The sequence below is a fragment of the Martes martes genome, assembly GCF_963455335.1.
Source record: "Martes martes genome assembly, chromosome: 9".
NCBI lineage: Eukaryota > Metazoa > Chordata > Mammalia > Carnivora > Mustelidae > Martes > Martes martes.
In genome coordinates, this window is record NC_137896.1 from 39,804,289 (window position 1) to 39,832,026 (window position 27,738).

The following is a 27,738-nucleotide window of genomic DNA, read 5'->3' on the forward strand; positions in this document are numbered from 1 at the left end:
CCCTGTATCTGCACCCTTGCTATTGTCTGAGTCAGAGGAAAAATATGTCCTAATTCCTTTACTTTTGCTTCAACGATTTGGCTTCTTTTGGCCAATGAAAGGACACAGGAAATAATCCTATGTTATTTTCAAGGCTAGGCCTTGAGTGTTTTCACTCGCTCTTCTTACAGTTTTCCCACTACCTTGAGAATATTCCCCAGGTAACTTGTTAGTCCAGAAAGGATAAGGAGAAACAGGTAAAGCCAAACTTAAATATACTCTCTCAGGGCATGCCATGAAAGACTTCAGAACATGGGAAATGTTACCCATGTTGGTTAAATTGTAAGAGTACACACACACACACACACACACTCACACATACACACACGAAGTCTGAATTTTTTTTGGTTTTGTCCTTATAAAGAGAAGTAAATTTTTTTTTTCCACAGAAAATCTTCGGAATTCTATTGAAATTTTAATCTATAAAAAATTTTCATAGCATCATAAAACCTCATATTTGTATTTTACTTTTAAGTTTCTCAAAGCATTCCATCCTTGTGATCTCATTTTATCCTCATATCATCTTGGTGAGGTAGAATGGCTTTATCTGCATTTTACATGTTGGCCTTGATCGTGGCGTGGCCCACACTATGCTGTGAGAAAGTGAATGAGCTGAGCAAAAGGTAATATGTGAGAACAGAAGGAATATGAAGGCAGCGGAAGATCAAAGACCCTGTGCCCACAGGAATCTGAGCAAAGTTTATCATCTTTTCAGGTGTCAGGATCCAGTCATGATGGTGGGGGGTTCAGTGTGAAGGGGAAGGCTTAGAATGATTATGGGAGGCCAAGGCAGTGGTCCTTGACTGGGTTTTATTGGAAGTTTTTAAGGGAGAGGTCATTTGCAATGTGTGCACCTGGACATCCAGCCCTAGAAAATTGAGACAGCAAAAATTAAACAAATGGGATCCATTTCAACCCATTCTCTTTCACAGAGCAGTGGGAATGGGGCTAGATTCAAAGAGATAAAATAGGAGGCCAAAACAAGAGGGAGAGGAATTAACAGAAATTAGGCAAGTGTGTTGGGTTTGATTGGGGGAGGAGGTTGAAAAGTCACTGGACACTAGGGACCCAAGAGAAGAGCAAATGAGATGAGGGACCTGAAGCAAGACTCTGTTTCCAGGTTTCCAGTTGCACAATCCAGCTCAAGAGTGATGCAGAACAAGATTCAACTCTTTCTTGATGTCATCCCCAAGTATTAAGGACCACTGTCAGGGTGGGCTTTGTGGCTTACTGATTCCAGCAGAGCCAGATCTGCAGGTACCTAGCACTCATTTGGGCTACCTAGGACATATACTGGTGGAGGCATCAAGAATTACAAATTTTGAGAGTAATTAAATCCTTGGAAACTTCTCATTTAAACCCTCTTCTTTCAAAAATGGTAAAATAGATAGAGGTTCTAAGGGAGTCTGTGATTTGCTAATAATCAAGACCCAGAACTAATGACCCAAAAATCCAGATACTTTTTTAAAACCCAAACAATTTTACACTTTTTTGTTTGTTTTTGGAAGACACCAAAGAAATGGGCCAATGTCAGTTTACTACTTCTCAGGTTCCCTTGCTTCTCCCATTAATGATAATAACCGCCCAAAAGCATCACATTAGTTGCCTTGCTGTCTTAAATGCCATAAATAATTCTTGTTTTAAATTCTATCATGACTCATTTAATTGCTTGCATATAAGAGATGGACGGATGGATGGGTGAGTGGGTGGATAGATGATAGATAGATAGACAGACAGACAGACAGACATCCTGAACTGTAAGTGGTGGTTTGGACAGAGCACCTGTTTCAAAGTTGTATGGGGTATGGGCTACTCTCCAACTCCTCTACCACAGGAGTTTGCTTCATCTCTCAAAAAACGAACATCTGGCCTTACTTAACAAACTAGATGATTTATTTTTGAATATGAAGATGGATTACCCAAAAGAATTTGACTAGAGATGAGCTTTTTTCTGAAGCAGAGCTCTTTAGTGGGGTAAGCATTAGGACAGGTGACAGGAAATGGAAGACTAGATTTTTATCTAGATCCTTTTCCTCACCACCTGGTGGCACCAAGCTCACCCTTTGACCTCTCTGGGCTACACTCTCCTTATTTATGAAATGGGGCCATTCATCACACCTCTGCTCTGGACACCACAAGTGTAATAATGAATTACATGAGGTAATAGACATGAAAAATACTCTGACAACGAAACAGAGTTTTATGCTGATGCCAACTGGCCTTGTTCTTACGCATTTATCATCACCATTTCCCGATCCTTACCAACTGACGAGGTTAGAACAAGTTCAAAGAAGGCAGGGGCTCATTTCTGGAAGTTGACTCTAATGTGTTGTTTAAATAAAGTGTAATTACCACTCTTCCGTAAATGTACAGTGTGAGCAGAGTAACATTTTTCCTATGAACAGTTTATGTCCATTCATGTTCATGTGTTGGTACAGTTATGTTACTTCTATGTGATATTTTTCCCTCCAGGGCATTTGCTTTTGAAACAACATAATAAAGTGACTTCTGCTAAATAAATAGGTTGGTTTACAATAGCTGAGAGTTAAGTGAATTTATGCAGGAGGCATTTTGGTGTTGCGGACCAAATTAACTAGCTGAAAATCCATTAACTTCAAGGCTCCAGATGGATATTTAGGATAATTCCTGAAGTACAAATGTAAAAGTCATGGTAGAATTTTCTTTGGCATATGCATGGAATTTCTACCGTGGGCCCATTTAAAAAATCAATATCATAATTAATTACATCAAAGCAAAAATAACAGAGCATTATGTGCATGATCAAAAAGCTGCAACTGAAAAGTCCAGCCACTCCAGAAAAACGAAATATACGTAATTAGTATCTGCAATTTGCATTGTTCCCTGGCACCCCCGAATTTACTGGCAAATCGTGCTGTAGCCTGTGTGAATTAGACCTCAGAAATGATTGGGGTTTCGTGGCATTCACATTGGAATGTGAAGGGTCCTCAGTATTCACGGGTCTCCAGTCCTGCTTTACACACATAATCTCGACCCCATCCTCACAATCCACTTTATTTGGGTATTCTCTCTTGCCAGCAGACAACTACCCCCCACCATCTGCCTGAAGATATCTGAGTGACAAAAATGTGTGCTGCTTAAAGAGGAAATATTACATGGCTTAAGAGAAAACCATGAATAGGAGCGTTAGAAGTTTTGCCAGTGCTGCCAACACAGGGACTGACAGACTCATTCAATGAACCTATCAACCAGGACCACATTTGGTGACACGATACAAAGCCCTATGAGGAGCCGGTCTGCCAAGCATTATGAGAGACACTAGGGTGGTATAATTACAAGGTCTCTGCCGTGAGGAAGCTTTTAACCCAGCAGGGAAACACCATGATCACATAAGATATCATCATCAGCCTATCAAACATCCCTCCTGCCTTCAGGTGCCTGAAGGCAGCATTCACTGAGCCCTCATTCTATGCTTAGCACTTTACACAGAACACTGTTTATTCCTCACAGCAGCCTGTGAGGTAGGTGACAACATAATCCCCATTTTACGGATATGAAAACTGAGCTTCTGTGAGGTTAAGTCACTTGCCCTGGGTAAGCAAGTGAACGGTGAGAGCAGCATTGTAAGCAGGCACCAAGCCTCCACTGTCCACCTGCCATTGTGATATTTGCATAAGGGCTTATCTCTTCTGTCAAGGAAAATGTTGGAAACAGGAAATCTCTGTCTTACTTATCCTGTGTCCTCCATAAACCCTGCCATTGTTTGCAGAATGAATATGTACATTCCACTCAATATGTATTGAATGCCAGCTCTGTATTTCATACACAAAGACACATAAGAGGATCAGACAAATTATAAGGCAGTATCAAAGGCCTCATTAATGAACCAGGAGAGATGCCAGCAGCGGATTTTTTTTTTTTTATCAGAAATAGGATGAAGAAGAGAAATTTTTATGGGAAGCATAAAAGTATGTTGCAGGAAAATTATTTTATGGACACACCATCAAACAGTATTCTGATAATTACCCAGAACATTAGTAAGAGAGATCACACTTAATGGCACTCATTTACAGTGTAGTCTAATTGGCTAGTGAAACTACTGTTCTCAAAGTCAAGGTTTGGGGGATGTGCTGGGTTGAATAGTGTCCCTCCAACATTCACCTCTACCTAGAATCTCAAAATGTGACCTTATTTGGGATAGAGTGTTTGCAGCTATAATTAATTAAGATGAGCTCATACTGAATTAGAATGCGCCCTAAATACAATGACAGGCGTTCACATAAGAAGACTGTGTGAAGACCATGTGAGAAGGTATGGACCACCTGCACAGAAGTATTCAGAGGTGCGCAAGATCTGTTAACAATGCTGATTCCTAGACACCACTCCAGACCTACAAGTCGTAATGTTGGAGGGCAGTCAAGATCCATCACTTGTACTTGGAGGTCTTACACTTACTGAAGTTTGAAAACTATGACTTTTGGAGATGTGAAAATATTATAGCGTAGTAACTCGCTCTACTGGGCATCCTCCTCAGTCAAGGAGCTGAGTCGTACAAGATAATTTAACAAGAGGTCATCTTACTTGTGGCAAAAACCTACTCTAAACGTGCAGAGGAGTGGAGGCCATTGTGAATGGGAGTACCTTAGATAAGTGTGTTAGGAATTCACAAGTCTTATTTTGGCCCCCAACTTCAGTGGACACTGAATACCCTGGAGGTGTTCGGTATCATCTCTGTGGTCTGCACACAGCCCAAACCAGACTTTGTTAAGAGTGACTGTACCATTTATTCATTTGTTCCTATGAGATAATTACGTCACACATATCATCCCATTAAGTATTCTAGACAACACTTTGGTATCAGTCCATCGCTAGTCCTATTTCGCTGATGAAAATGCTGAGATTAGAGTACTGAAGCAGTTCACTGGGAGCGACAAAGTGAGTACATGGCCAAGTCTATATACAAAATCTGGACTGTCTGGATTGAAGGCTCTTCTGTTGAATCTTTTCCATTCTATCCCAGGCCCCAGAAGAGAGAATCTTCTTTTTGTGAAAGCCACATGGGTTTTCTAAAACAGCCTTGTCGATGGACTGAGTGGACTTGAAGTCAAGTCATAGTGTAGACAGGCCATCTTTTCCAAGGGGCTCGATTTCTCACAGACGTTTAGGAAAAGAAATATTTTTTTTTACTCTAAAATAGGAACACATATATAATTGAGTATAATTTTTTAAAAATTTAATATGATCTTAACATAAAAAGATACATTTGAGGAAACTTTGCACTTGAGCAGAATTTTTCAGGCCCTCGTCAGCGAGCTGGGGTGGGGAATATCCCCATTTAGAACTGTCAGCATTCTAGGCTACTTTATGGCCAATACTGAGAAGTCATCTCACAGGCTCCCTCATTGATTTAGCCCCACACTAAATGGCCTAGAATGTAATGGACATTTTATTAATTTGCTTTAATTAGTCCTTGTCCATTGGTTTCTACATTATTCTCCTCTCTAGTATGTTCTGCAAAATGGAGCCATAGATAGAAATTTATTTACTTTGTGGGGTAGTAGTTTTCTCCAATCTGAACACCCTGACTTTTATTTCTACTGCGTTTTCCCAGTGGGTGGCAATGGGAGTGTTGTTTCAGTCCATTTTGGCAGAGCAAAGTAATTTCCTGGTTGGGCACCAAAGGAAAAAAAAAAAAGGTCTTTCCACTGCTGAGCACCATTACAGTTTATGTAAGCCCATGACACATGCAGTCTAGAAAAATACTGTTAACCATTTCAGACCCACTGGCTAGAGAGGAACAGCTAAAGGTCAGAGCTGCTGACTGACATAGAAAACACATAGGCTGCTGCATGACTAGCCTGTATGGTAAACTAAAATGGTAGCAGCAAGATCCTTGATATCCAGGGGGTCCAGGGGACACAGTTCCCTAAAAACCAGGACTTTAGTCAAAGTAGACCTCAATGTCAGTGAAAAATGTATAGCTTCTGCACATCCAGTTCCCCAAATATTTACCTTGAGACTTAAGTACACTTTAAAATAATTCGTTTTCCAGAATACGTGTACCATGTTTTGCAACTTGGATATTAAATTAAATGGAAAAAGATAGAATCCTGGTTAAAGTTTTTCAACAAACACATCATAGTGGGTCTTTCCAAATATTTCTACATCTGTCCACAAAATCAAATTTTGGCTTCACCTCTCCACCCTTCCCCAAAGTATAACACAGAGAGCTGGTTTGTTTTTAATGTCTAGATCATCTAGTGACATTCATGCAACAAATTCCTGCTTCAGGTGGGAAGATGTGTGTGGACTTCTGACAATGTTATTGGAGGAACGTGTCTCTCTCTAAGCAATTGGTTTCTCTAAATTGTGCCAACATGCCAATTATACATAACCACACATCTTTGCCATTTGGGCACTTCCTCTCCTTCCATGGTTGGAAAGAACATTATTGGATACAGCCATAATGTGGATAAAGCATCATTTTCCTGCTGAAAATGCAAACAAGATCTTTATTTTCACTGCTCTTAAATTTGACCTGTAACTGGCATTAGAAGCATCAGTTGAAACCAGGAAACAGCCACAGTGGCATTTAGCATCACAGTTGCTGGAGCCGGATCAAGTCGGGAAAACAGATTTTTTAAAGGATTACAGCAACAGCCATTATATAACAAGCCTCCGTATAACGGTGGGACATCTGTTGGCTATTTTCGGAAAGCCATCATTCTATCACCCTTATTAAAATAATCTTAGTGGATACTTGAGTTTTATTGTCCGTCTCTTTCCACATGTCCCCCCAGGGATTAAAAATGTCAACACAGTTGACATTTGTATGTTCTGGTCTTCGGTGCCTTTTCCTTTTTCTTTGTGTTTGTTTTTGGTTGGTCGGTTACTCTTTCGTTGTTTTAATTGCTTTATTTCCCTTAAAAAGAAAAAAAAAAAAAGGCTGTCTAGTAAGACACTAGAATAATAATAGTTCTGTTGCTGGCAGTGTTCTGATTGGCTTGAGATTCACATATGAAGCCAAATGCCTGGGAATACAACACAGAAGTATTCCATAACCAGTAAGTCTTTTCCCTTCCCTTTCCTGCCCCTGAGATTATGATATTGTTGTTTTTCAACAAACACATCATCAGTGGGTCTTTCCAAATACTTCCAAATACTCCAAATAGGGACTTCTGGGTGGCTCAGTTGATTAAGCGTCTGCTTTTGGTTCAGGTCATGGTCCCTGGATGCTGGGATCAAGTCCTGCATTGAGCTCCTTGCTCAGCAGGGAGCCCGCTTCTCCCTCTGCCTGCTGCCCCCCTTGCTTGTGCTCTCTCTCTCTCTCTCTCTGACAAATAAATAAATAAAATCTTGGGAAAAAATAAAATGCAGAGTTTAAAAGACTGAATTATACCTAAGACTACAGTATTTGAAGGATAAATACTTTTGGAAGTTCAAATATTTCTATTTGTGGTTACCAACACCTATCTATCTATCTATCTATCTCATGCAAAGGTACCAATATATCAAACATGCTGGCATTATGTCACTAAGTCATGATTTTCTGGGGGGTCGCAGCCCTCATAAGGGGTATGGACCAGTGTGCCAGGGTGGGGGGGTGGTACTTGAAGCCACCACACAACAGAGCCCATCTCTCTCGAGAATCAGGAAAGATTGGGAGGGGAAATGCTGTTTCTGTGTTTACCCAAGCTTGAACATTTTACACAGTCCATTAAACAGAAGACCATGTGACAAAACTTGAAATTAAATAAAATTTTGCAGGGGCTCCTTGGGCACTGACTCAAGTCCCTGGGGTAGACTTAACAACCCTCAGGGGTTTTCTCTGATTAATATTTGAAAAGAAATTATTGATAAGGCCACTAGAAGTTGTGAGTTCAATTTTCAAAGTATGAAGTGGATCGCAGCCTTATTTAAACCTGTCAGAGTGATGGCGATGTGGTTTAGAAAGATGGTGTGGAGAGTGGACATACCATGGAGAGGCAAAAGGAGGGAGTAAAGGCTACTTCTTACAGAGAGAGAACCAGGAGCCAACACTTACACCTTTTTTCTCAAATAGTCTTTCTTTTTGAGGTTCCCGAGTCAGGGAGTTGTAATCAGGTCTTTGAAAGCCTGCTGGTCTGATGGGACAGTACGATTGAAACCTTTTTCTCTACCTTAAGCTGACTACATCGGCTGCTAGGTGGGAAGATGACTAAAGAGAAAGGCGATGTCTCCCCAGGGATTTACAGTCTAGTTGAGCACAAGTTCCTTTATCTGGCATTCAAAGAAAGAGTTGATATGAAATAGCCACAAGCAGCTACAAATACAAAGTTAACAGTCCATGGATGAGAGCAGTTAGCTCTCCAAGAGAAGACAGAGGGTGGTCAAGAGGACCACAGATGAAACCCTCTTTTCTCCTCCCCTCTCTCTCTCTCATACACTCCACGAAACACGCGCCCACACACGTACCCCCACCACACACGCACCCATCACTGCTGCCAACACCCAGCCCTCAGAGGCATTTTTTTTAGATAGAATCACTTTGGTTTGCTGTTTCTTATTGTATGAGCCTCGAACCTATGGAAAATGACTCAAGAGTGATTGTTCTCTCAGGCTTTGCCTTTGAACAAAAAGATTCTTTCTTGTGGGAGTGGGAGGAACACCAGCTTGAGAAAAACAGCTTTTGTCCTCACAAAATGCTCTTTCAGATGATATGTTAATGAGATTCCTTTGAACTGTAAATGATATCTGCACGTGTGTCAGATGCTAATGGAAATGTTGAGAAGATTAGAATCATGGGCTGGTTTGCAAAGTTATGTGGTGGCCCCCATCCACTGAGCATTGAGACCAGGCTTTTGGACCCACCTTGTAACTTGGCACAATATTCCAGTTTTTGAGGAGATATATTTATTTATATTTAAGGTCGTGATTTGTGGGCTTTAGAAAGCACTGTCCTCTGTGGGCAACCTCATAAGCAGCAATGAGTGACAATTCTTCCTTGAAATTTTTAATTACTGTGACAAAAAAGAAGAGTAATTACTAACTTTTGTAGCTGAACCACCTCTGCAGATGTTCTTAATCAAAGAAAAGAAAAAGGAACCAGAGTGTTCTCAGAGGCAAGGGTATGAAATATACAATAGGAGATTGCAGCTGGGTTAGCTGGGTTGACACAAAGCTGCATGAGTGCTTGATAAACAATAGCTCCATCATCGGAAGGGTAATTTAATGTCACAGATGAGACTGTGAAGAATTTGGAGTCAAAAGACCTATTCCTGGCACTGCCTTCTCAGTTGAAGGGTGCTGAGGGCACCATAAGAATGAGAGCAAAATGTGGGAAGGATATCTAGACCTTAACTGAATTAGAAGCTGACTTATATTGGGCAATGAAGTAGGTAGGGGTATTTAAATATCAACTCCTGCCAGTCTTTGATCTAGAGCTGGTGGGTGGGAGGCATTAATTCTTCAAACTCCCAGTGAACTAGGTATGTGGTCAGAATCTTCTAGCACTAAGAACACCTCCAGGCACAGAAATGCAGATGCTTAGGCATTCTCTGGCTTCTACTACTAAGACCTCCTGAGGGGACATGGAAAGGGCATCATGGTGCCTGCCAACTACACCTCTCTTGACCACATGGACTCTCTTTATCTTTTATGGATTTGTTAAAACCCTTCTAAGTAACTTACCTCTTCTGCAAAAGGAAATTGATTACTCTCTTTTTTTTTTTTAAGGTTTATTTATTTGTTTGACAGAGAGAGATCGAGAGAGTGAACACAAGTTGGGAGAGTGGGAGGGAGAAGTAGGCTTCCTGCGAAGCAGGGACCCCGATGTGGGGCTCGATCCCAGGACCCTGGGATCATGACCTGAGCTGAAGGCAGATGCTTAACAACTGAGCCACTCAGGTGCCCCGGAAATTGATTACTCTTATATAAAAGAATACACCTAGCATTAGAAATAAGGACTGTATCTATGGAAATATGTCTCAGCTCTGGGTGACTTCAGCCATATGAAGACGGACTTTACCTTGAATTGTTATGACTGTTATGCCACCTTGTCCCTGTGTCCTCACGTGGTCTTCCCTCTGTATGTGTTGCTGTCCTAATATCTTCTTCTTATGAGGACACTAGTCATATTGGATTAGATCCCACCCAACCTGATGATCTCATTTTACTTTGCTTACCTCTTTAAAGACTAAGTCCAAATGCAGTCATATGCTGAGGTCTTGGGGGTTAAGACTTCAACACATGGATTGCAATGGGGCACAATTCAGCACGTAATTTGATGGCCCTTCAGAGTTGCATCAGATTGAGGGAAGGGGTCTGAGCCTTTGGACCTGCTGCATGAGTCAGTCCCTGGGTGCAGGCTGGCTTCGGAAAGAGGATCAGCGCAGATGAGGTGCTCTCCCTGGCAGAGGACAGTCCTCTGTGAGTATCTTCTCAGAGCTGTCAGCCACCAGCACCTCCAGCAACAGGAAGAATGGCTGTTCTCATCCTGAAAGAAAGGGGCAGATGTGAGCACCACAGCGCAGCACTCTAATTGTAAAAAGGAAACCCATCTTTTATCTTCCACTAGCATTTCCACCCAGTATCTCCTAGGATCATTCCTTTGGTAACAAAGGCATGCTATTCTAGCATGTAGAACTAAGCCCTTCTCTGCCTGTGTCTTTTCTATACTAAACGTATGGAGTAGCTTCAAGGACCATGACAGATGTGCCATTTGCAAGGGTGTCCGTTTTGACTGATATGAAGCTGACTTGGAAATTAACTTGCACAAATGAGCCTCCAACTCAAATCAAAATAACTCGGGTTCTTCTGCTATATGGCCACTTTTTTCATACAGAGTTGAAGAAAAGTCAAAAAGAACAATTTATCAAAACAAAATAAGAAGACGGAATCGTGCTGCCACAGAGTAATGACAGATGAACTGAGTTTGCCAAAAAGCCCCCCCCCCCCGCAAAATAAAGGATCCTTTTTATGCATGCAGAAGCAATTTCAAAATGCAAAAATGCCCTTTGAGTGTTTGTGGATTATAAATGTTCTCCAACTCTCCATCCAAAAGTCTCTTGGAACATGGAGAACAAAATTTTCCCATTCTGTGACTTGGAGCTTGAAATATTAGCTTCTGAGGTGGAATGCACAAATATGAATGAACTTAATATCTTCAAGAACCAGAAGAATCATATTCGGTGACATTTGACAACAATATTAAAATATCAGAGCAGAAACTCCTAGAGGGTCTTGTGAAATCTTCTTTATTACTGCAGCTCAACTGTTCATTTACCCTTTTTTTCTTGCTCTTCCCTTTCTCTGGCTGATGCAGTCAGACACACACACAAAAATAGCTATTTTCTATAGAATGTGGGCCATTTTGGTAAATGTTTCTTTTAAGATAGAATTCCTCAGCAAAGTTGAAACCGAAATGAAATGCCTTTCAGCATACCAGTCGGAAGAAACACCTTCAATGTTCTCTGTCTGGCTCAGACTTTTCCTTGATCTGTTTGAAAAGATCAGGGTAGAAATAAAGGACTCACCAAGTGAATGGTGATTATATCCACATACCAGCACTTTGCTAGCTGTTTCAGGCACCCCATGAATAATAACTTTATGAATAAACAACCAATGTTTGTGGAGCACTTCCTAGAGGTCAGACTCTTTGCCTAGCACTTTAGCTCAAAATCTCCTGTGGTCATTATAGCCAACTGTGGCAGATGGGATTCTAAGAGTCTTCCAAGACCCCAGTGTCTGGGATGCACACACCTTCTCCCAGTTCCTCAAACAAAAACAAGGTACTACTGTGAAGGTATTTTGCCGGTGTCATTAAAAGATCCCAAATCAGCTGAGCTTAAGATAGGGAGACTCTCCAGGTGGCCCTGACCTAATCCTAGAAGCTCTTTAAATCTGAGAGGTCAGATTTAAATAAATTAAATATGAAGGACGTCAGAGATTCAAAATCAAGGATTTGATATGCTTTTGTGGGCTTGAAAATGGAAGGGGACCCCCGGCAAGTCATGCGATGATCCCTTAGAGATGAGAATGATCCCCAGCTGATGGCCAGAGAGGAAATGGGAACCTCAGGCCTGCAGCTCCAAAGAACTGAATTCTGCCAACAGCAAGAATGAGTTTAGCAATGGATTTCTCTCCACAGCCTCCAGATAAGAATTCAGTCCAGCTGACCCCTTGATCTTCCCCATGTGATGCCATGGTCAGAGAACCCAGTTAACGCCAGAACTTAGACCTCCAGAACTGTGAACTAATCAGCACGGGTTGTTTGGAAGCCACAGTTAGTGGAAATTTGTTACGCAGCAGTAGAAAACTAACATGTCAATAGCCACAAGGTCAATGTTTCCATTTTAGAGATGAGGAGACAAGATTCAGAAAGGTTATGGATCAAGGCACCTGCATGGCTCAGTCAGTCAAGCGTCTGACTCTTGATCTTGGCTGGGGCTTGGTTGTGAGTTCAAGCCCCGTGCTGAGCTCCACACTAGGTGTGGAACCTACTTAAGAAAGGGAAGGAGGAGAGGGAGGAGGAGAAGGAAGAAAGAAACAAAGAAAGAAAGAAAGGGAGGATAGTAGGAAGAAAAGAAAAGTGGCCTGCTCAAGGTCAAGTCCAGATTGCAACATAGGTAGCTGGCTACATGGAAGTAACTGGGTATGAGGGGCTGAAGTCTAAGATATGTCCCAGATGCCTACCCCCTTGTGTGCACACCTTGTCCAGTCTTCTTCCCTTGAGTGTGAGCAGTACCTGTAAATATGATGGGGTAAGTTACTCCCTGGATTAGGCAAAAAAGATTTTTGTAGATGTAATTAAGGCATTGAATTAGTTGAGTTCGTTAGAGGGGAGAGTGACCTGGTTGGCTGACCTAATTAGGTGGGCTCTAGAAAAGACTCTAGAAGTTGGAGATAGAGAGTCATAGAGACATACTCTTGCCGGCCTGGGAGAACGAAAGCGTTCATGTCCTGAACTGCCTTTCAGGGCTCCATGGCAAGAAATTGCAGGGCCCTATAGAAGCTATAAAAGCTGTTCCTGGTTGACAGCTCAAAAGAAAACAAGGACCTCAGACCACTGAAAGGAACTATCAGTTCTTCCAACAACCTGAAAGAGCCTGGAAGAAGACCCAACCTCAGGGGGAAGTGCAGCACAGCCAACTCCTTGATTACCGCTTTAGAGACAGTGAGCAGAGGTCTTAACACCATTGGCCCGGACTTGGACCTACCTACAGAAGCTGTGAGATCCTGAAACTTTGTGGCTTTAAGCCACTAAGGTCCCAGTGATTTGATATGTAGCATCAGAGCACGAATACACCAGGAGAAGGGCAGATTGGTCTCCCTTATTCCACCTATGGGGAGAGGGGGGGGACCAGCACCCAGACATCCCAGCTTCTTGGCTTTGTTCTTTAATTAATCAGCAGTGACCTTGTCCCTTTGTTTTTGCGTGTAACCTTGATTGAGTCATAGCACCAAGCAAGCTCCAATGGCCCTGGTCTTCTAACCTCCCTCAAAACCTATCCTTCTACATAGATTTTGAGGCTTAAGCCCTGACATTTAACTCACTCACTAGCAGCGGCCACTATTTGGTGAAGATACCCCCATATCCAAGCCTGCATAGTGAAGCTGTTGGATTATCTTTCAGGAAGCCCGAGACTTCACCCCCGTTGCCCATCCGGCTGCATTTACACAGGATCACCATCCATCAGCTCTTAGTTAAAGTGGTATTTGCATGCACACCAGATCTTTGAATGTTTGTCATTTGTCATTGGGGAAGCAAATTACATTCATCAGAATCCATTCATTCTCCCAGTCTCGCTGAACACAAGATAATCTTGGCTATGTCAGCTGCCCTAGGACTGGTAGCCCTGAAAAATGGAGGTCAGCTGTAGATATTCTAAACCTGCTTCGCTGTGTAACCCTTTTCAGGGGCAGTAGATATGATGCTGAAAAGATTAATAGAACTTATGTCGTCATGTTTATGGGGCATAAAACCCCCAACTGTGGATTAATGGATATGTTGGTGAAAGAAATACATCTTTACTCCTTTATGCCTTGATGGGTGAGCTACAGTTGACATCAGTGGAAAGATATAGAGCGATTGCCTTTAGAAGGTCAGCTTTTAAAGGACTTTTTTGACCTCAAAGTCAATGAAAATAGATTTTTGATTGTTGAGCAAGACAACTGCAGCAGGAGACTTCCAACCTTTAAAAAGATTCTTATTGCAGTATAGTATACAGAAAAGTACACAGACTCTAAGTGCACTGCTTGTTGAATTTCACAAACTGAACACATACATGGAACCAGCACCCAGATCAAAAACCCAGCATCCCACACACTCGCCTTGGTCCCTTTTCACCAACCTGCAGCCCAGAGTAATTGCTGTACTAACTTCTAACACCATAGATGATTTTGACTATTTAGCTAACATTTTTGAACTTTAGAAAAATAATGTGTACAGTTTCTTTCTGGATTCTTTTCCTCAATATTCTGTTTGCTCATATTTTTGGGTGTAGTTGCAAACTTTCTATTCTCATTCGTTTGTAATATCCCTTTGCACAGATAGATCACAATTATTTATCCATTCTACCATTTTAGGCATTTAAGTAGCTTCAAATTTGAAGATATTACTAATAGTGCTGCTATGAATATTGTAATATGTGTCCTTTGACATATCATATATATGTGAACATATATGCATATTCTATTGGATGTTTACCTAAGGGTAAAATTGTTGCTTCAAAGGATATCCACAAATTCAGCTAACTTAGTAAATACTGCCAGATTATTTTCCAAAGTGGTTGCACCAATTTTTACTCCCAAAAACAGTAGATGAAAGTTCTGGTTAATTCACATTTTTGCCAATACCTGATATTGTCTTTTCATTAAAAAAAAAAAAAAAGAAAAGAAAAGCCCTTTTAACTTTTATTATATTGTAGCTTACAGGTAGCATCATTGTTTCTATTTTGAAACTAACAAGCACCCTCTGTGAAAACATCAGCACCCAGTTCAAGAAGCATTGTGCTCAACATAATATCATTGGATAAGATGACAGTTGGTAACAGATGCCTTGTGTGCTTTATGTAGCTCCTTTCTTCTTTGCAAAAGCACGCAGGCTTCTCTGTAATTCCGTTCTCAGGTCCTCTGGCAAACATAAAGGAAAGTCTATCTTTTAAAAAAAGTTATTTGCTTCTGGAACTTAACACCCTTGAAAAGTATCTGCCATATAGTTATATTTCAGTCAGGTCTGTTAGCCTAAGCATATATTCTGCCAATATTTACAGAGCTAGCTCCCATCATGCATCAGGCCCTACACTAAGCACAGGTAGAACAAAATTGAGCACTGCCCAGTTCGTCATAGGGTTCTAGTGTAAGTTATAATGAGGATTACAGTGAAGTCGTTAATTCCTAAAAGCATTAATGTTCCCTTTTGTATTATTTACAATTATGTCTTGGCCTGAGGACCCATCTGAGTTTACTAAGTTGCTCATAAAAGAAAAAAAGAAGTGTAAGTCATTTGAAGTACACAGAGTTGCTTTGACTACAAAGTGTGAATGTACCCTTTAGGAAGTTCACCAGGAAGATGGGCTAGAACCAGTAAAAGTTCACCTGGAAGGAAGTAATTGGAATTTGAGTAGCCTTGACAGGTTATACACCTGTAACAAGGAATACTGATTATTATGATTTTTTTTTTGCCCTTCATTGTACATGTTATTCTATGAAATGTTATTAAAGATTGCATCAGTTGGGGTCTAATCAAAGAAGCAGAACCTTGGGAGAGATATGGGATATAGGATTTAGGATAGGGATTAGATTGTATACAATTGTGGGAGAAACCGGGGAAGTAAATGTCAAGGGGATAGTCGACTGAGCAGAGAAAAGCCCTTCCTGAGGACCCAAGAGAGGGAGCTGGTGAAGGAGTTTGTGGAAGGCCTTTGTCTCTGCAAGTGATGAGGCCCGGACTGTGTCAGCAGTGTGGGTGGTCAAGAGGCAGGTCAAGAGGTGCCAAAGAGAAAGCTGGAAGCTAAGTTGGGGGAGGACAAGGACAAAGTGGAAACCATGAGAGTACCCTGGAACCCACATGGACAAACTGCCCCATGTATCCGTCTCCCCCTGTATGGAACCCCAAAGCTGCTGTGCACCCCCAGATGGAGCTGGTACCCTTTGAAGCAGAGCTGTGTGTGTGCCAAGCCTAGACTCAGAGAACCTGAGGTAGGAGAAAGAGCAGGAGCTGGAAAAGCTGTGAGCCCAGCTCCTACCCCACCTCCAGCTGATTAGCGACAATGTACCCTACCTGCCTGGGGTCCTACCCTCCCCTGCCTAGTGCAAGGGCTGCAGCTGCTCTTCTGCCCTCAAAATCTCATGAAATTTCTCAGGGGCCAACCATTCAGAGAAGTCTCATTCCAGCTTAGCTAAGCTGACATAGCACAAAATTACCACAGAGATAGACAATCACTGAGATATTTAAAAAAAAAAAAAAAGTTAAAGAAGAGAAAAGAAAGAAAAGAAAAGAAAGAAACATGATATAATTCAAACCTTTCTTTATAAAGACATGAAAGCTGGATCTCAGAGAAACTCAGGGGTTTGTCCAATGTCACAGAGCTAGTGACAGGCCTAGAAACTCAGTCCCATGTGTCTTCATGTGGGTGATATCACAGAAAACACTGGATGTGAAGTTAAGATGCCTGAGATTTTATAACTAATTATTTGGTCTTGGGGGGTGGGGGAAGCACTCAGTTATGGATGCAGGTTTTCTTTTCTTTTCTTTCTTCCTTTTTTTTTTTTTTTTTTTTTTGATGCAGGTTTTCTTGTGAGAAAATGACACATGGACTAGGTCCAAGAAATTAGAGGTGCTCAGTTACTATCTCTTAAATAAATGAATAAATATAGTCTCTCAAGAACCACTATTTTATGGGACACTTGGGTGGCTCAATCAGTTAAGCATCTGCTTTGGGCTCAGGTCATGATCTCAGGGTCCTGGGATCAAGTCCCATGTTGGGCTCCCTGCTCAGTGGGGAGTCTGCTTCTCCCTCTCCCTCTGCCCCTACCCACCCTGCTTATGTACTGGTTCTCGCTCTCTCTCTCTCTCCCTCTGACAAATAAATAAAATCTTGAAAAAAAAATAAAAAAATAAATTTAAATAACAAACAACCATTTTTCAAAATTGTTCTATTGCCTAACATAAAAGAGAAATTGAAAATATGATCCTGAGCCTTAATTGTAAGGCATTCTTATATATTCTCATGTAATTTATCTGGGATCACCAGGCTCTTTCCCCTTTGCATAAATCAGATTTCTAACTTCTCAGCCATGTACCCAGTAGACTTTCTATGTTCTTTTTTTTTTTTTTTAAAGATTTTATTTATTTATTTGACAGACAGAGATCACAAGTAGGCAGAGAGGCAGGCAGAGAGAGAGGAAGAAGCAGGCTTCCGGCTGAGCAGAAAGCCGGATGCGGGGCTCGATCCCAGGACCTGGGATCATGACCTGAGCCAAAGGCAGAGGCTTTAACCCACTGAGCCACCCAGGCACCCCTTTCTATGTTCTTCTTATCACCCCATTGTGGCTTCTACTTGATCTTGGTCCATTCAGTCTGAGCCTTTCAAGAGAGACCACACGCTATATAACTGGAAAAGCAAGAATCCAAACAATTGGCAACAGGAAGAAACCAGAAGAATATCAGATTTCTGGCTATGTATTTCTGTTTTGTACACAACTCTAAAATTTGGGCAGAGTTCAGTGGGAACAACTGATCTCTGTTCCATGTGGCACCAGCCGGGGTAGCTCAAAAACCAGAAGGTGAAATCTTCAAGAGGCTACTCACTTTCAGCTAGGCTATTGGCTAGAACTTGAACAAATGGGTTCTCCATGTGGTCTTTCTGCTTCCTCATGGCGTGAAGGTTGGGCACGAGAGCGACCCTCCCCAAAGGACCAGGCAGAAACTGTATCACGTTTCATGACATGGACTTGAAAGTCACATAGTATTTCTGCCAGAGTTACAGACAAGCCTAGATTTAAGAGGAGGAATTATAGATCCCATTTCTCAATGAGAGGAGTATCAGTGCTACATTTTAAGAGAGTCTGAGGGACGGGGTATCTCATTGCATGCCATCTTGGAAAATATCATCTACCACAAGCAGTGATCAATATCCATTATGAGTTTATAAACACAGAGCTTGTCAACTAATGGAGCTCTTTTCCAACAATAACCCCAGAGAGTAAGTGTATACACACATCTATAAATACATTCACATATGCATACGTGAAAGTACTTGGCAAGTGAGGGTTAATTCTTAGATTCGATTTGCTTCCAAGATATTTTCAGTGCGATGCCTCAGGGTCAGGGCAGGGAAATGGGCCACTCAATTAGTTTAAAATAAAAGTACTTTCCCCCCAGCATCCATCTACTTTCTGGGAAAATAAATCAGGCTGCTAAATTTTGGACTCATACTATTTCCATGGTAACAAAGCCTAAAATGCTAAAAGGTGGGTCAAAATTCTTTACAATATTTAAGAAATCTGTATTTAGTTTCTGTGATGGTTGAAAGTTCACTTTACAGCAATGAGTAGCATTACTATCACTAACCCTCCCCCCTGCAAACATACACGCAGGCAACGGGAGTGTTTTTTAAAATCCCGTTAACTTATACTGAGTGACCATAAAGATAGGGAGACATGAGTAAAAATGAGACCGTCCAGTTTGGTCTCCTTAGATCTGTTTTGAATCAAATTTTCTTGTATTGATTTAGATCTCAATTAGGTAGCATTAGAAATAATCTGACCACTTAAAACCTGGAGAAAAATTCAACCATCATAGGTACAGAAATATGAATAATTATGGTGGTTGGAAATTACAAATGGTTTAATACAGCCAGAGAGAAGAATATGTCTAACACAGAGTCTTATTTTTGGTGTTAGGACTTTTAATTATAAAGAGAATTATTCAAATAATTATTGTTTGAAAAATACACAGAAAAGTATAGAAAATAATATGATACCATGTACCTACCCCCATAGTTAATAGTTTTTACCCATTTGCTGGATTTTTCTCAAATCTCTTTTCTGAAGTTCATGTGTGACATTTCTAGGTATGTTTCTGTATATCGATGCTTATGAATGAATCCCTACACTTTTTTATCTTTGTGCTTTAAAAACTTGTACAAGTGATGTTATAGAGAAGACATTTTTTGTACCTAGTTTCTATTGCTCCATCATTGTGATTTTTATCTTTAGCTACAGGGCATAAACACACCATAAGGAGAGCAAAGACGAGCATTCAGTCTTACACAGATAGCTAATCATTTATTCAACTAAATTTATATTTCACCCGAAGAGTGAGTTGATGGTGACAGCTTTTGCGTTTGTAGAAAATGTTAATGATATGCAGAAAGGACTGGACACCAGAAACTCAAGTGAATATAGGGAAAAGAAAATAAGGTTCATTTGCAACCCAGTCCTTCCATATCTGAAGGCCAGATGCTTTCTCTTATAATCCGCCCTTCGGGGGGAGGATTACTGGGGCTGCGTGGTATTTGGTGATGAGAGCAAAGAAGTCCAGCGACTGTCTGGGAGGCAGCCTATCTGGACCTGTGAAGAGATCAGGGAGCCACGTCTCTGAGCTTCCATCGGGGAGCCCTGACCATTCTCTGAGCTTCCATCGGGGAGCCCTGACCATTCTTTGTGTCCTAGCCCTCCCTGCCCGACCATCCCTCTCCTGCTGGGCACTTTGAACTTGCCTAGTGTGACTCTGTTTTCCACAGGCTGGGAGAGCTGCAGGGCTAGGTAGATGACATCCATTTGGGTTCATTCATGTCCTGCCACATGCACACCCCACTTCTATTCCCTGTTGCCCTGAGAAATGCCTAGCTTGATGTTCTATTCAATTACCAGTTGCCATTTGATAGATCGGGTAATTTTTAAGTTTTTGTAGATTGTTAAAATAAAGCGACTAAAGGGATGTTTATTTTCAAGACACGAAATGGAGTCACTGATTTAATATCAGATATACGTGAGCTAGCTATTAGATACACTCCATCTCTCTTCTCTGTTTACTGTACTACTCTCCGAAGGTCTCAAAGAAACACCTTATGTAGAGAGGCTCTCCCAAAACAGGAAAAAGGGACGACACACCTGTTTTGCTTTTGAGGTGGCACTAACTTACTCAGTAATATCTACCAGGTTAAGGTTCGATTGACCTCATGTCGCTGTCAACTAATTATATTTTACTTCTGTTGCATTTCTGAGTATGTTCAGCTAAAAGCAAGTGACTTTCATGCAAATTAAACTGCAAAAAGCTTTTTAGGCTGTGTTCAAATACTAACAGGTTTGATAAATTTATTTGTCTAAGATGGGTAGGACAAAGAGCTCTTTGTTTACTGACATGCTTTATTGTCATTCTGCTATACACCTCTTGTATGGTTATTTTATAGGACATAAAGTCTAGGTATCCTGTCGGAATCTCCGATCTTATTTATAGCTTGCTGCAAAGTGGCTTATTGTCATTTGTTATTTCCTATTTGATTTATATAACATCTTTCCACCAAAGAGCCCATGGGCTTATTTACATAAAGAATGCACACACACACCCCAACTAACACACACACTTGAACTTCACTCAACACTGTCATACAGTTAGCAGTAGAGTAATCTACAGGAGGCTTTTCCATCTGGTTTTAGCTCCAAAACCATGTTCTGGAATATTTCTGATATTCCAAGGTCACCATATTTCCTTTCACTTTGAGTATTTATTGTTTGCCTCTAGGTGGATCGGATCATCTTCTGTGTCTTCTTAGAAGTTGACTTCAAAATCTACAAAAAGAAAATGAGCGAGTTTTTCCCTGCAGGTGAGTAAAGAGATTTGTTTTCTTTGGAATTGAGGATTAGAGTGGAGGCATCGGTTATATTCTATTTCATTTCCTAGCTTAAGGAAATGTTGCGTATATGAACTCCATACACCAGTAACCTGTGGCAACTTGTGTCGTCATTTTCAAGAACTCAAGGAGGTGACAGGAAATCTAAGCCCATGACCTCTCTGTCCCAGGAGGTCATAGTGTTGTCTTGGGGAGATCAATTCATCTCTTGAGTCTCAGCTTCTCATATCAAAAGTGAGGGGCTGGACCAAATGACTTCTAAAGACTTCCTCATACCCCTTAATTACAGGATCTGTGATTTGTTCCCCACACATCTAAGTTGTCCAAGCCCGAGCCTACTTTCCGATCCACCATGTTAAACAACTGCGTTGGAAATTATGAGAAGCCCATTTATATTCATAGCCAGAATTCAAACATTTCCTGCCTTCTCTACCGATCACCCCAATTTTCTCAGCCCAAATTGCAGTGAAGATAGCAGCCCTTCCTAGGGCAATCTGCAAAAGGTGCTCATTCATTGTAATTCACATTTGAGAATGTAGGCAAAATCTCTGTTATTAAAGAGGCTTGTTTACATTGATCGAATGTGTCATTAAATTTGGTTGACCTGGTTAATTGAATATTGCCCCCCATTGTTTCTATTCTGGGCTTGTTTAATACCTAGTTATTTTTATGGTGCCATTCAAGTCACATGCTCAAGGTGCTTTCCTCAGCCATGGTAAGAATGGCTTCCAGGAAATTTCAAGCTACTGTGAGTATTGTTGATGCCTGCCTTAGAGAGAGCTTTCTTTTGAGGTTTCCATATCCATGGAAGCCAAGAGGTTTTCCATGTACCCGGTGACTCTGGCAGGTGGGAGGGAGGGAGTGCAGCACATTCATCCTCTCGGCAGCCGGTCCAAACCATCCAGTAAATGTAAATCCAGGATGCCCTGCCTGAAGATCAGAGTAGGACACAGTAGCTGTCAAGAAGAGCCACAGGAAACGGCTAGAGACGTTCAACTTTGTGCTAACGTTCAAGGTGGACTAAGTTCCCCTGAGTGATGTGAAGTTCTGCTCTCTAGTTTTCTCGTTGAAAGGTGAATCTGCTAAGTGTATTTAATTGGAGCCTTTAACTACAGTATTTCCCTAACTAGGACATACTGTAAATTCAAAGAGACTCCCCATGTGATGAAGGAGAGGATTGTGATTGTGGCCTTTTTTTCCCCCTCCTTTGCCTTCTCCCTTCTCCTTTTTTTTACCTTTAAAAGAAAATCTTTTTAAGCAACTCAGTAATTTATAGCATGTAAAGCACCTAGTGACTACTGAATAAGTAGTTGTTTGTATGAGATAAATTTAATAAGTTCTTCTCCCCATAACCCAATGCCTCTTTTTCTGTTTCAATCTTTGTTTCATCCTTTCTCTTTATTTCCTATATAACCACAGTGATCTGACCATGCCTGCATTTCTGTATTTTTAAAGTATTCTCTTTTTTTGTACTTTTAAGTATTCTTAAGAGAAAATGTTCATTCATGAAAGAAATGTGACTTGCTATGGTGTGCAATGCAAGTATTCTCATATCTTGTCAATATCACAGCAGATTTCATACACTTTCATCATTTTGGACTTCTTGAGTATATAGAAATTATGATATAATTTTCATTTTCATGTCTTCTAAAATAAAAACTGTTTTTTCTCTAGCATATGATAAAAATAATTGCATAAGTATGATCAAGTGATATTAAAACAAACCTATCCATCAACAGATATTTCCAGTGGTGCAAAGCCAAAAATCATACTATACATTTATTCTAAGTGGAACAGTTTTAGTGGTCTGGAATGTATTAATAATTATGAAAATAAATTATTTGAAATATTGCTACTCAAAGTAAATCCAGCATTCATCTTAGTACTTGAACAAATGAAATAATAATAAAATCATCTTGAGCTTCATATAAATACTTTGAATCATAGCATGCTCATGAAATTATTTCCAGTGCATATTTATAATAGTAAGCACATTTTTAAAGTAAATGTCAAAATTCCTCCAAATTGTTGAGTATTTCCATGATGCTGAAGCATCAGCCACTTATAAATTCTGAATATGCGATATGAAATAAAGGTGACTTTTAATGGAATGTGTGACGACTAATATAGATGATATACATTATCTGTCCATAATTTGAATTTATGGTTAATTCATAACCATACCATCTTTAATTGGAATATACTTTTGCTGACTTGCCATATATCCCCCCCAGACTGGCTTATTCAGAACATCTCTAGTCTTCTTAACACTTCCCAATGCAATAATAATAGTTCAGGAAAAAAAGTCATTTTATATTAAACAAAATCTCTATATTTTAGGGTATATTAATCTCATGTCTCATTTCATAATCAGGAATCTAAGACAAAATGTATTAAAAAATATACAAGTGAGGCTAGATCACATTCAAGATATAACACGTGCAAAACTACTACCTAAGATTTGTGATAGGAGTAAAAGCTAACATTTATGGATTGCTTCCTCTCAGCCAAATGCATGGGCAAAGTCAGGTAATCTTCAGGCTAACTCTAAGAAAGTAGGCACTATATTAACCCTCCTTTTTGATATGGAAAATGATGCATACCTGAGAAAATGAGGCATATGGCTAGGAAGCAACAGAGCTCTATTTCAAAATTGAGAACAACATCTGTCATTGCACAAGTGATAATAGGTTCGCTTCCTCAGAGTGTCATCTCCAAAAAAGGGTGGTTTTAACTTCAAGGATACATTTGGAGCACTGAGAAAGTCTCATTGCTAATGTCATCTGCTGCCCATCATTGTTCAGAGCTGCCACACTTCTCTTCTCATACCTGTAAATGTCCTCATGGAAACTGTCTACTATGAGTCAAATTGCTACTTTATTATGGATCCCAAAATCAATCCCAACCCTATCATCTAGGCACTGCAGTACTTTGACCTGAAGGTGAGCAGTAAAGTGGTCACTGGAAAGCCAAAATGCCTCACTCATGACCACAAGGGTAAGCTGGAGAAGTGCTTGTAATAGTTTGCTGGAGCTACCATGACAAACCACCACACTGCGGAGCTCAAACAACTGAAATTTATTTTTTCACAATTCTAGAGGCTCAAAGTGCAGCGTGTAGGGGTCAGTGGGATTGGTTTCTTCTGAGGTCTCTCTTCTTGGCTTACAGATAGACATCTTCTCTCTGCGTCTTCATGAAGTCCTCTCTCTGTGTATGTCTGTGTCCTAATCTCCCTCTCCTTGTAAGGACAGCAGTCATATGGGATTAGGGCCAACACTAATAACCTCATTTTAATTTGATCATCTATTTAAAGACCCTATCTCCTAATATAGTCACATTCTAAAGTATTGGAAGTTAGGACTTGAACACAATATTTTGGGGGACACAACTTTACCCTTACCAGAGCGCATCATGGAAATGCAGTCATGGAACCATAAAGGAAAGAAACCAGAAAGAATTTTTTTTTCCAACAGTTTTATATCTTGCTGTGGGTGAAGCATATTTGACTTTTTCCTTCCCAGATGTTTTCTTTGAAAGTCTAGTATGGCAGCTTTATGGAATTACCATACACTTCGGTTGCAAATTATTTATAGTTACACTACACGATCAGAAGGCCTATGGCAAATAATATTTGTACGATTCCACTCAGAGATCTCTTTGTTCTTTACATAAAAGATTTGTATTTTTCAGTATGTAAGATTTATTGCATGTATTTTGCACAGATTTGGAATATGGAGGTCAATTTTTTTTTAGAATCTAAGTTCTAATAGAGAATTTAGGGATATTAATTTACCTCATAATAACAATGTCAAATTTACAGTTTTGGAACTATATCAAAGAATCCTGCTATTGGAAATAAAAAATACCGTGGTCAGGCCCCTCCCTACATTAGGGAAAGCCTACATTTGTTTATTGCAATGGTTCTCAACTATATTTTTCAGGGAGTATTTCTCCAAAATAATTTTTTTAACTATATCTTCTGACAAATGGGCATGATATTTTTAAAAATTTTATTTTTTAAATCTAACAAGAGAAAGTATGCACCTGACCTCTTCTTCATCTCCTCTTCTCATTGATTTTGTAAGCTTTTCTCATCCAACATCATTCATGATCCTTTCTGTCCATCAATCAACAAATAATTTATTATATGCCTACTATGTACCCAAGGCTTTGTCCACTGCTGCATTGAAAATACTGTTCTTATAATATGCCTGAGAGGTAAATATATGCAGAACAATTGGAAGACAATACTAACAAGTAATCAAGTATAGCATTGATATGGTGGAAGTACTCAGGAATTCAGAGACAAATATGTCTGAGGACCAGGGTAGTTGTGGTGAGTTTCATGAAGAATGTGTACCTTAAGGTTAAGCAGGAACAGAGAAGTGATGCCAAGGATTTTGTAAATAATATAGCGAGGAAGGGCAGTTCAGATGGAAGGATTTGTGGAATAAGTAGGATGCTTATCTCCAATTAGTGATCCCTGACTGAGAAATGCTGGCACTCATCAGCATGTAATTGTATGACTTTGTGCATGTTGCTTAACCTTTTTATGCTTCACTTTCATCATGGGCAAACACAGTAATGGGCCAATTCCAAATAGAATAAACAACAAATGTAAATGAATATTCAGAGAGGTGTCTAGACCGAACATCATAAATTTTAAAATATCCATGTTTATTTCTTATTACAATTTTTTTGTTTTTTCATGTTTTTCTTATTATAATTTTAAAAGGAGGTATTTTAATTATTGTGACCATCTTAATTAAAAAGTATATAACTTCTTATTACAAAAGTAGTACAGATTTGTATAGTAAGGTTCCTAGTTCTTTTCAAATATATGTTGCAAGGAGTTTCCCATTTTGTCATTTGTCCTTGTGGTATTATTCCTTTATAATCAAGTCAATGAGGAACCATAGAAAAACAAAAGAAAGATGAAAGAGAAATGTAGAAATAAAAAGAATGAAGGGAAGGAAAGAAGGGAGGGGAAAGGGTATAGATGGAAGAAAGAAAAGAAGAAAGTAAAAAAAAAAGAAAAAATCCTTTTTATTAGAGAGTGAAGGTGAAAACTAAAAAAGCTCAAAAATTACATTTTAAGCTTATGTACTTGATCCCATAAGAAATCATCTTGTTTCTAGATAGGATTATTCTTAGTTCTACTCCTCAGACACTTTTTAGGCAAAGCAGTGTGCTTCCTGATTTACAAAATGTGGTAGGAAGAACAATGCCCTTCCCTCAAAGATGCCTTAAACCTCAGAACCTGTGAATATGTCAGGTCACATTACAAAGGGGAAATAAGATTGCAGATGAGATTAAGGTGGCTAATTAGCTGACAGAAAGATGGGGACGTTATCCTGTATTACCTGGGTGCGTCCTTACAAGGGTCCTTCAAAGATAGAAAAAGGAGGTAGAGTGGGAGATATGGCTATGGAACAACATTCAGGGGGATGTGGGTCACTAACTTTGAGGATGGAAAACAGGAGCCATGAGCTGAGCCCCTGGTAGACAGAAAAGCAAGGAAACAGATTCTCCCTAAGAACCTTCAGAAGGAGCACTGCCCTGCGGACATCTTCATGCCAGCCCACTGAGATCCAGGTCAGACCTCAAACCCACACAACTGTAAGATGACAAATTTGTGTTGTTTTAAGCCATTACATGTGTGGAAGTTCATGACAGCAGCACTAGCAAACTCATTCACCAGTTGTCTTTACATAAGTCAAAGAAACACACACAAAAACCTGCTTACCCAGTCTGAATTGTACATTTTTTTCCCCAAATGGCACATTCGTTGTAGAGGAAAAAAAACTACAAAGTAGAAAAAGAAAAAATTCAGAAATTTCTTTAATTATGAATATTTACAGTGACTTGGCACATTTGGGCACATTTGTACACCTTTAACGTGTGGATCTCATTGATGTTTAGAATTATACAAGACATGTTCTCTGTAATGTGACATAAATGAGTTGACTGCCTTCTTAGGAACTGGGTGCTAACCATTTCCACTTGATGGGCCTCAAAAGCTACAAACACATTTTGCCTTCAATGAAAATCCAGTGAAGTGTTGCTGTAACCAAGCAACCTGAATGAAGGAACAAGCAGCAGGCGTAGACTGAAAGCAATCTGTCCCTTCAAAAAGGGGGACTGTGTGGTGCGTGTAGCCAATGCTTATAAACAGCAGAACGCATAAAGACCTGAGGACACGAACCTTGACTAAGCAGAGTTTGATCTCATTAGGAGATTCTGATAAAACAAAGGCAAGACAAAGTGCAGCTTGGAGAAGGGAGATGCTGTGGGCATCTTTACAGAGACCCCTGCACCATGTTTCCAAAAAAACCCTTCAAATGTCCTGGGTAGACTGGTTTCTGTTCCGTAGGTAAACATATTGAGGCAAATGCAGTGGGAGTAAAAACCCTTTTTGAGGTACAGTATATGAATGAAATAATTTCTAATAAGACATAGAGGTAAGGATAAAGATCAAAATAAGCAACAGAGTAAAGGAAATCTACCAGCTTTTGTTCTGCTTTATCTGTGGCCCTAACTGGGACCCTCAGCTACAGCTTTTTGATGTTTTCACCTTCAGCTACTGTTCACTCCATAATCCAGAGCGATTAATGATTTCCAATATCCTGTTATAGCTGTCACTGTTGAGATCATAGAGAACTCTTTGATGGGTCCAGCATGGTTACTGAAACCAGTGCATGTTTGGTCACGTGACTCCCGTGACCCTATGGAGCCCTTGTCTTACTTGACTGGGCAGCCTTTATCCTTTTGACACTTCTGTCTTCTACTTCTCTTCCTGCTGGGAATATACCTCTCTGATATATTCACCTGTACACAGGCCATCTCCAGCTGACATCTCCAGGCCTCTCCAACATAATATATC

General features: G+C 40.2%; 1 protein-coding gene across 4 annotated transcripts in view; it reads left to right on the forward strand.

The window, feature by feature from the left end:
- MACROD2 (mono-ADP ribosylhydrolase 2) overlaps positions 1-27,738 on the forward strand; it is a 1,916,992-nt gene that overhangs the window by 1,736,481 nt on the left and 152,773 nt on the right. For 3 of the 4 annotated variants that reach the window (XM_080814553.1, XM_080814554.1, XM_080814555.1), the window contains exon 9: positions 20,747-20,828. In XM_080814553.1, coding sequence (XP_080670679.1) covers positions 20,747-20,828 — 82 coding nt within the window. Of the gene's footprint in view, positions 1-20,746; positions 20,829-27,738 lie in introns of those variants that run through there. The other variant, XR_013967484.1, reaches the window with a different exon arrangement.